Raw genomic sequence first — 10,597 nt, 5'->3', positions numbered from 1 at the left:
TGTTTGTAGACATTGAGTACCTCTTCCTTTATGCTGAACAGTCCCAACTCCCTCAGCCTTTCCTCATAGGAAAGATGCTCCAGTTCCCGTATTGCCTTTCATTGGACTCTCTACAGTATGTCAAGGGCTCGGTCCAGCCTGGTCTTGAATACCTCCAGGCATCCACATCATCTCAGGGCAACCTGTTCCAGTGCCTCACCACCCTCTGAGTAATTAATTTCTTTTTAACATCTAACATGAATCTCCCCTTCTTATTTAACATTCTTCTCCCTCATCCTATCACTGTCTGTCCATGGAAAAACTTGCTCTTGGTCTTCTTTATAAGCCCCCTTTAATTAGTTACAAAGCTGGAGGGCACTGGCTGACACACTGGAAGGCTGTCATGCCATTCTACATGTCCTGGACAGACTGGGGAGTTGGTTGGAGAGGAACTTGATGAGGTTCAGAAACGGCAAGAGTAGAGTCCTACACCTGGGGAGAAATAAACACATGCAGCTTGGGAGCTGACCTGCTGGAGTGGAGCTCTGCAGAGATGGATCTGGGTGTCGTTTTGTGGAACAGGTTGGCCATGGGCAGCAGTGGCCCTTGTGGCCAAGAAGGCCAGTGGTGCCCTGGGGTACATCAAAAAATGTGTGCCCAACTGTCTGAGGGAGGTGATCCTCCCCTTATACTCTGTCCTGGTGAGGCCAAATCTGTAGTGCTATGTCCTGTTCTGGGCTTCCCAGTTCAAGAAAGGCAGGGAAATTCTGGAGAGGGTCCAGCGGAGGGCCACAAAGAAGATGAGGGGTCTGAAGCATCTCCCTTATGAGGGAAGGCTGAGGGATCTGTGGCTGTTCAGCCTGGAGAAGACAGAGAGAGCATCTCATTAAAGCTTGTAAATATCTAAATGGTAGGAATCAAATGGATGGGTTCAGACTCTCTTTGGTGGTGCTCAGTGATAAGCGCAGAGGCAATGGATACAAACTGGAACACAGTAAGTTCCATCTGAACATGAAAAAGAATGAGGGTGACAGAGCAGTGAAACTGTCTGCCCAGAGAGGCTGTGGACTCTCCTTCTTTGGAAATCTTCAAGACCCACCTGGAAGCTTTCCTGTGTCACCTGCTGTAGGGAACCTGCTTAGCAGGAAGTTGGACTTGATGATCCCCAGAGGTCCCTTCCAGCTCCTACCATTCTGTGATTTGTGACATATTACATTTTTATTTCAATACGTGAAGCAAGGAGAAAATAATTAGTTCCACTTTTTAAGTAATTAAGCTAATAGGGAGTAGTACTGACCATTTCTGGAAGCAGACACAATTCATGTTATGAAAGTGTTAATTGAAAGAGTTAGTATCAAAATATTATGATCGAGATAAGAACCATTCAGAGAACAAAGTGAATCAGCTTCCTGATTTGCCTGTTTTTGTGATCTCAATCTTTGCATTGGATTTTTAACATGTAGACATTAATCTTGTTCTCTGGGAAGTGAATAATATTGGCTTTAATGAGCTGTAGAAGTCTGCCCAGTAAGCTTTGTGCTTTAGATTTTTTAGGAAATTACTCCTATGCTTTGTCTGATTATTCTCCTTGGCTTTAAGACCAGGAAAGTTCAGAGATAGTGATGATGACAGGAATGTCACTCATACAATTGTCTAGGCAAAATTTATTTTCCTCATCTTGTTTTTACTGTTTTTGTTACTGTTGTTACTCTTTTATGCCTCTCAACTGGTATTGGATGCAACACCTGATACAAGGGCAGATGGGCACAAGACAGCTATACCTGTGTTTTCACCACTCTGGTGGCCAATGCTGCTAGACAGAGCTAAGGGGACAATTCAGATTCCCTTTGTAGCCAGGACCACTGTCTAGTTTCAGCTGGAACAGAGTTATTTTTCATAGTGTTCAGTATGATGCTATGTTTCGCCTTTAGGAAAAAAACAATGTTTATAGCACACTGATATTTTAGCTGTTGCTGAGCAGTGCTGAATGGAGCCAAGGACATTTCAGTTTCTCAGCTTCTCATGCTGTCCTGCCAGTGAAGAGCTGGGGGCCAAAGGAGCTGAGAGGGAATGGAACAAGGACAGCTGATCTGAACTAGGCAATGGGATATTTCATACCATAGGACAATATGAAGAAACTATAAAACTATTTGGAATTGGCGGGGGTAGCTGCTGTTCTGGGACTGGCTGGGCACCATTTGGCAGGTAATAAGCAATTGAGCTGTGTATCACTTGTTTTGGTGTATATGTATATATATAATTATCATTACTTTTATTTCTTTCTTCCTTTTCTGCCTTAGCAAATAGTTTTTATCTCAACCTACAACTTATACTTCTTTTCCGATTCTCTTCCCCATCCCACTGGAAGGTGGGGGTGAGTGAAGGGCTGTGTGGTGCTCAGCTGCTGCCAGCTTAGATCGCAACAACCACACAGACTAGATTCAACAGAATGAATCTGCTTCTTTGGAAATAGCTCAAATCCACATTTCATTTGTATTTTCTTTTGGAAAAGAAGCAGTGCTATAGTTGCTGTGTCAGTTCCCACTAACTTGAATGAAGAAGGACTTGAGTTGCCTTAGAGGTTATTTGGAGAACAATTTGCTGCCTGAAGCTGTATTACAGCAAACAGCAGTAGACTCAGGATGAAAGAGAGTTATTTTGAAATGCACCTTCTTAGATGCATACAAATAATTGAAATCTATAGAAACACTAGAATGATGATAACAGTTAAAGTGATTGTGGTAGGAATGGCTTGGATAATTCTAGCTCACCTTTCTTAAAGACTTTTATTGACTGTATTTTATATATTATATACTATAAATAGCAGTCAGGTAAAACAGAACAGCTGGTTCATAATCTCACTGCACTTAGCTCTGTATCGAGCAAGAAAATTCATTCTGCTGTATTTATCAAGTTGATGATACCTTGGTTGAATGGTCGACATGAGTGCTTACTCTGAAGACTGATGATTAAAAATCAACTGTGCTTAATTAAATTTGTTTCCAGGGATGTCCTGTTGCATCACTGAGGAAACTGTTCAATATTTGCATTCCTTAAACACCCTCTTTGCAGAATTAGAAGAAATGAATCCTCCTGTCTTCAGCATCTCCCCGTAAACGAGAAGTAGCTGGAGAGTTTGGGACAGTATGAACATAAGCTGTGCTAGATTTAGGAGAAACAATGTCTCAGATAGTGTATGAAAATACAGGCTGCCTGTCCCACTAGGAAACCAATGGAATTATTCCTCCACTTCCTGTTAATACCTCAAATTGAGAAGAGAAAGCACAACTGAGCAGCTGAAATGCCAGAAATCAACTGCATGACTTTCCAAGTTGGTTGTCCATTGAAATGTTAATTTTATGAATGCTTTTTGGAAATAATTGGCAACACCTTTTTTATTTTTATTTTTACATGTCCCAGTTGTGTTCCACTGCTTGCATCTAGTACTGGAAAACTGAATTTAAAACTAGGCATTGCACAGAGCCGCGCTTGGAAGAAAAGCTGAAAGCAGCTAAAAAGCATAATTTCTCTTTCAGTCAGCAGAATGAGGAGGGTATGGGCTGTAAGTTCCCTTCCAGGGAAGGGAACTAATTGGTTCACACAAGGGTTGGCATTGCAACTATCCCTGCTTAATATCTTCACTGATGATCTGGATGAGGGGACTGAGTATGCCCTCAGGAACTCTGCAGATGACACTCAGTTGGGAGGAACTGTCAATCTGCTTGAGGATAACAAGGCCCTTCAGAAGGATCTGGACAGGCTGGATCAGTGGGTTGAGGCCAATTGTATGAGCTTCAACAAGATGAAGTGCAGAGTGCTGCACTTTGGTCACAATAACCCCACACGGTGCTACAGGCCTGGAGCAGAGTGGCTGGAAAGCTGTACAGTGGAAAGGATCCGGGTGTCTTAGTTGACAGCCAGCTGAACACCAGCCAACACTGCGCCCAAGTGGCCAAGCAGGCCAACGGCATCCTGGCTTGTTTCAGGAACAATGTGGCCAGCCGGAGCAGGGAGGTGATCATCCTCCTATACTCAGCACTGGTGAGGCTGCCTGCACCTTGAGTACTGTGTTTTGGGCCCCTCTGTACAAGACACTGAGGCCCTAGAGTGTGTCCAGAGAAGGGCAGAAAAGCTGTGAGGGACCTGCAGCACACGGCTTATGGGGAGCAGCTGAAGGAGCTGGAATTGTTCAATCTGAAGAAGAGGAGGCTCAGGGAAGACCTTGTTCTCTGCAACTACATGAAATGAAGTTGTAGCAAAGTGAGGGTCAGCCTCTTCTCACAGATAACAGCAATAGGGTGAGAGGGAATGGCTTCAAGTTGCACCAGAGGAGGTTAAGGATGGATATTAGGAAAAAATTCTTAGAAAGAGTGCTAAGATACTGGAATGGGCTGCCCGAGTGGAGGTGGAGCACACAGAGGTGGTGGAGCCACTGTCCCTGCAGGTTTTCAACAAAAGGGTAGATGTCACACCAAGTGACATGGCTTAGTAGTATCGTGGAACTGGGTTAATGGTTGGACTAGATGATCTTAGTGGTTTTTCCAAACATAATTATATGATTCCCTTTGGGACATTTTTGGGCAAGGCTGAAAGGACTTTAAAAGCAGTAAGATTCCTGATTCCTCTTGGCTCCTTCCAGAGCTGTTTCTCAGTAACAGTGCCTCCTGCATGTGAGTGCTTTCTGGATGTTGATGGATTTTTACTATGCAACTGTGCAGGGTAGATCACTGCAAGAGGCCTGCTGCCCATCTGACACTATCTTTAAGTCTGGGCTATTTTGGTTTCTGCAGACCCTATGAGGGTTGTGTAGTGCTGCAGTGGGAAGCACTCTCAAAGTCTTTGCGCTGTCAAAATCTTCATCCCTGCCCCATGAGAACCCCCAAGTCCACTCCATCCCCAGACACTTTGCCGAGCAACTGTGCAGCAAGCTGCATGTGGCACAAACCCTTCAGAAACTAAACAAAACAAAACAAAACAAAACACATTTATTTATGCAGGTTTATTGCAAGGAGGTTCAGTGCATGGTCACAAATGAAAAAGGAGTCCAAAGTCTTCAGAATTACCACATGGCAGACTGGGAAAGGCATTTTTGCATGATGGCTACCTTAGCCCAGGATGTGACTGGAGCCAGCAGCTCTTAGGTTTTCATTACATTACATGTTTCAGAACCAAAGCCTGCCTGCCCTCTCCTCTTCTCCTTTCCCTTTGCTCCCTTGCCCCCCTGTGGTGATGTAAAGCAACTCCAGAGAACCTTTCAGGAGCTGGAGATGTGGATGTGAAACCTGGGAGGTTGTAGTGGAAATGCTAAGTCATGGCTTGAAACAGTGATTGAACACCTGGTAAGAAGGCAAGGCATATATCCCAGCATACGTGAAACCTGCTGAAATGATGGACTTAAACCTGGATCTCATCCATAAGTTTTGCCTGGGCCTGGTGTGTTCCTTTGACTAAGAACACAGGTATCCAAATCTAAACCAGGTTTAAGAGCTCCTTTCATGTCAATTAAGAGAGAGGAACTTCTGTGGCAATGAACCACAAGTGAAGTCTATGTACAGAAGGCATAGGACTTGAAATTACAAGCCTTGCTTTTCTGCACTGGAAATGAAAAGAGCATAAGATAACCTGCTCAGCCTTGCACATCTCCCTTCCACCTATCATGCTTTCCTTATTCCTTTGGGAGATGTCAGATGCTTTTGCTGTTCTCCAGGACACCAGCTTCCCTGTGTTACTGAAACCAGCAGCAGTGAAGATGGCATGGGCTGCTTGGCTGGCCTGGCAGTGCTGGGACTGGTGAATACACTCTGCTGAGCTGCCCTCAGCAAAACTGCACAGCAATCTCATGGAAAATTACTTTGTCAGACCTGGAATTCACATAATCCGTGTGACAAGAATTTAATTTCTACATGGTTCTGGGCTGTCCTTCCTGATGGCACACTATCTACGGCAATGGTTACTCAGGAGGTCCACATAAGGCCAACTATCAACAGCATATCCTTTTGGAAACTCATTAATCTTCTTAAAGCTACATGTTGGTTACTCTTGAAAAGATGCAGCTGAATGTAAAATGTTCATCAATTTGTCTTCTCTAAGGGCTTTGAGTGTTGCAGTAACTAAATTACAAAAGAAATTTTAACACCAATAAAGTTAAAAAAGTCAAGCACACAAAAAGTTACAAAATGTAAATCCATTCTGTGCACTCTCACTTCTTTTGTGACTTAATGCCTGGCTTTTCTTAAGTCTTTGCCTTTCTGTCATATTTATTATTCCATCCTTCCAGTCCTTCATTTCTTATATTCTTTGGAAGTCACTGCAGTTTAATCTACACAGCATAAATAAGTAACATCTTGTATTAACACTATGGGCAGTCTTTATTACTTCTGAATCTAACGTACTGAATTCTAGATTTGCTAAAGAATTTAAGGTCTGGTGTTTTAGTTCCAGTAATGGGGAGTGATTTGCCCAAGTATCCAAAAAAGGTTAGAAATACTGGAATAAACACAAGACCATGAAGAGCCCCAAACAATATAACAAGAAACATGATCTTAAAAAACGTTCTGAAGATGTAGGTTTTTGCTGCAGCCAGGACAACCACTCCTAACACAGTAGATACTGCTCCTTGTAACACTGGGTAACCAAGCTGGTGCAGAGCTCCTACTGCCTTTTCATTGGCTGATGACTCTCCACTCGTAACAAAGGCATAGGAAATATGCGCAGAAAAATCTACAGAAAATCCAATGCAAATGACCAGGTTAATCATGGATATGGAGTCGAGGCTGATGTCCCAAAATGTCATGAAACCAGCAACACCAACGATAACAGAAGCTATAGCAAAAGTCACCCACAAGCAACACAGTGGGCTGGGAATAAGCACAAGAGAGACAACGAGCATCGCCCCAGCAGCGATGACAACATTCTGAATGGTGTTCTGCACTATTACCAGGTACTGGTCGTAGTAGATGAATGCTGGATGGTACACCATGAGTGGAACTACGCACTGCTTGGCTCTGTCTCTCAACTGATTTAGCAGATTTTTCTCGTCAACGGCTGAGGTGACATTCACTGTCTGGATGAAGAAACGAGAAGCTGCTATTCCTTCCGCAGTCTTGTTAATATCCCACTCAAAACTGGGAAAATACTGGAATAGTACAGGTAAGTTATTAATGAAAAGATCCTTACTGTTTATGTTTATTAAACCACTTCCAGCAATTTCTGTGTATACTCTCAGCCATGACAGCGAGAGGTTCCTGTCTACATAGTTAATGTTCTCTAAATCCTGTACGCAAGCCTCAATGTCATTACGAACAGACTCATCCCAGTAGTTTACGCTGTCAGTAACGACAACCATGACCCTGGGTCCGTAATCTGAAAAGTATTTGTCATCGTCGTCATAGTATGCAATAACATAAGAGTCATCACTAGCCAGATTTCGAAGATCTATGCCCTCCTTCACCTGGGTGCATCCATAAATACTGCCACCCAAATATGCTCCGTACAGCAACACCACAAGAAGCTTGATCCATTTACCTGTCAAGAAAGGACCGTAATACTTTTTGAAGAATATGCTCATGGGATGCTCGCTTTCTGTCTCACCGGTTTCTGGCTCAGGCGGCTCACTAGAACAGCTGCCTAAACAACACGCGTTATACAAGCAGGATTTCTTTCCTACTTTCACTTGCACACAAGTTAACCAGTGTTGGTTTCCTTTCACCCTTTTATGATTTAACGCGATAACTGCCCCAAAGAAGGTAATGACATAGACATAGCAGAAGACAAAGGCGGTCCCGGTATAGAGGCAGAACGACCTCACAGAAGGAAAAGAAGTCCAGGTGCCAATGAAGAAGGCCAAGACATCTGTGAGAGTGGTGATTGTCACAGAAAGCGCTGCTTCTCTGTAAGTCTCGGCCAGCCGAGATTTAGTGTCTGATTTGTCTGCCTTGCTTGAGCTTTGTTCCCAGGAAGAGATCATGATAAACATGTCATCCACACCAACTCCTGCAAGAGGAGAAAAAGTTAACTCTGCATGGCACAAGGCAGCTTCCACCGACACCCAGCAGAAGTACCACATAAGCAGCATTTAAGGCTGCACAGAATTTTCAAAAAGCAAGCGAGGCTACTTGCTTTAGTGCTGATGTGAGTTTAAGATACAAGAAAACACGTCCTTTGGATGCACTTGGCTCTACTACCTTTCAAAAACTCACAGTGACCTGTCACATCATTGATCCTTCACCCAGCTCTGCTGGAGTACTGAGCACACCTCACCCACCTCTGGTGAGTGTTTTGTGTCTGCTGTTCAAGTACCCACTGATATAGGTGACAGAGATACAAATACACTGCTTATTCTGACAGTTCTCTATTCTCATCTTTAGAATTACTCCTGTTACCCCTGGAATCTGCAGCAAATTAGGCCAATTATTTCTTGCTCGGTCTTCTGTAGACAAGGAGAAGTCACTGAAGTTTGCAAGTCACTCCCAAATTCCCTCTTCACTCTCCATTTATCTTCTCTCCTCTAAATGAGACTGTTAAAAAAATTAATTATCTCTGATGCATATGAAAGAACAAGGAATGATTATTGCTATCAGGGAAACCTCAAGAGTTCTTGAGATAACTTTTACAAACAGCTTTCATTTTAATTATCAGTAAATTCCTCAAAACATTTGGCAGCAGCACTGAGTGTGCCCCCTCACTAACTTCCCCCTACACCCCAACTTCTGGTGGAATGGTTTGCCTAAAAGAGCAGCTTCTAGCATACAATGATTAAGGAGCAATTTCTGTGCTCAACCCTGCCACTTGTGCCTGTACCTTTCATACTGTAAAGGAAAGCCTGAAAATGTAACCACAGACTGTAAACACAAGCAGACATCCAAACCCATAAAGCAGAAAAATAAAAAGCACACAGATTTTATTCTTTAAATGTCTCATGATTTCTAACCAAGCTTGTGACCTTTAAATGTTTGGGATTGGCACTCATCTCTCTGAGCATCAGTCAGAAGCTGAGGAGAGGATGAGCAGCAAACCCTAATTTATTTGCAGCAACATTATCTGAAGATGTTTTGAAAGCTAAGCTCCAGCTATCAAGCGGTCTGTGGAACTGTGACACAGTGATATTCAGTAACTTCCTTGTGCTCTTGGGGGGTGCTGATTCTAAGAAAAAGCACTGCTTCAATGTTATATCAAAATGAGGCCAAAATATAGTCATTACATTGCATACAAAATTTCACATCTTACTGAAACAAGATGAACTTCTTCAAAATAGCAGACAATATTGATTTATTCAGGCTCAAATTCATTTGACGAAAGACTACACTCTTATAGAAAAGCTCACGGTAACTTATTTCCAATATTCAGCTTATAATACATGTACTGGCTTAAGTCACTGCTAATTTAGCCTAAGTTGCACATGGGGCATATGTTCCATTGTACTTGTTGCTGAGCTACCTTGAAACAGATGTGAAGCAGCCAGATAGGCAGCTCTCAGTGTACTGCAAGAAAAGGTGGTCAATGTGCAGAACAGCGGAATGAGGGCAGGCACTGTTTTTTTGAAAGCAGCCTTTCTGCTGCTTTTAGTGTACCCACATGCTAATCTGACCAGCTCACCGTGCTGTAGGAGGCTGGAGGAAGCTATATCTCCACAGGAGTAGGCTACTTATGAACCAACACCCACAAGAGAGTAACACTTCGGAGTTGTTTTAATTCCAGCTTTTCTCTTTATACCAGAGCCCAACACACTTTTTCTACTTACCAAGAATAAGAAATGGAGCAGTTGCTACGGTTGCCACAAACGGCACTCCACAGTACATCAACAATCCAAAGCTGCTTAATACAGCTAAACCAGAGGAAAGCACTCCACAGCATGCAAGCCAGACGTTATTTCTTACACAGCTCAGCCTGAAAATGTTTTAAGGAACAGCTTAGTTACATGTCAAGTATTTCACCAAGGCATCTGGCACGACAACTGAATTCTCTGCAGAGATACGGATCATATCCCATCAGATTGTTCCCAAGTGTCAGCAGTAAGACAAAATGAATTCATACGGGACGTGCCACATATACTACTACTGCTGGCCAGTTACAGAAGGTAAACATGCACGAACTTCACAATAGCAGACAAGATGCACGTGTACGTTGGAAAGAAGGAGCAAAGAAATGCGTTTTGCCTATGATTACATTTCACGAGGGCAGCGTCTTCAGAACCAATTCGCTCAGCAGCAGCCGAAGGAGCCCAAACCCCGCCGGACCCGGAGCGAAAGCTCGCAGACCCGGGGCTTACAGGTACTTTACCTCAGGCAAGAGACAATCGAAAAGGTGATCGTCAGGAAGTACGTGATGGAGAAGAGCGGGATCAACGCTCTTGGTAGTTTCCCTCAAACTCCTCTTGTCTGGACAACGAAGTGAAGTACGTCACCTGGAGCGAAAACAGCGCGAGGTCAGAGCGCGCGTTTCCGCCCCACACGCCGCTCGGCCCCGCTCCGCCGCAGCCGCAGCCCCCCGCCCCGGCGCTACCTCGACGGCCTTGAGGTTCAGCTCCCGCAGCTTCGCCGGGAAGTCGCGCAAGAACGTCTCCAGCCACGCCCGGCTCTCGCCCGCCGCGCCGCCGTCCTCCCGCAGGTAATACACCAGC

General features: G+C 44.0%; 1 protein-coding gene across 1 annotated transcript; it reads right to left on the bottom strand.

Annotated features, from left to right (window-relative positions):
* Positions 1-5,738: 5,738 nt before the first annotated feature.
* On the bottom strand, positions 5,739-10,593 carry LOC104916558 (patched domain-containing protein 3-like; the record flags this gene model as incomplete). The annotated part of the gene is given in 5 exon segments (XM_010727590.3): positions 5,739-7,971; positions 9,719-9,864; positions 10,258-10,331; positions 10,334-10,381; positions 10,480-10,593. Coding segments are annotated over 5 exon segments (2,019 nt in total), but the record flags the coding sequence as incomplete, so codon positions are not given.
* Between the last annotated feature and the right edge of the window lie 4 nt (positions 10,594-10,597).

Source organism: Meleagris gallopavo, unplaced genomic scaffold, assembly GCF_000146605.3.
Source record: "Meleagris gallopavo isolate NT-WF06-2002-E0010 breed Aviagen turkey brand Nicholas breeding stock unplaced genomic scaffold, Turkey_5.1 ChrUn_random_7180001921871, whole genome shotgun sequence".
Classification (NCBI taxonomy): domain Eukaryota; kingdom Metazoa; phylum Chordata; class Aves; order Galliformes; family Phasianidae; genus Meleagris; species Meleagris gallopavo.
The sequence above is the reverse complement of the archived record's forward strand: the minus strand, read 5'-3'. Positions and strand labels throughout refer to the sequence as shown.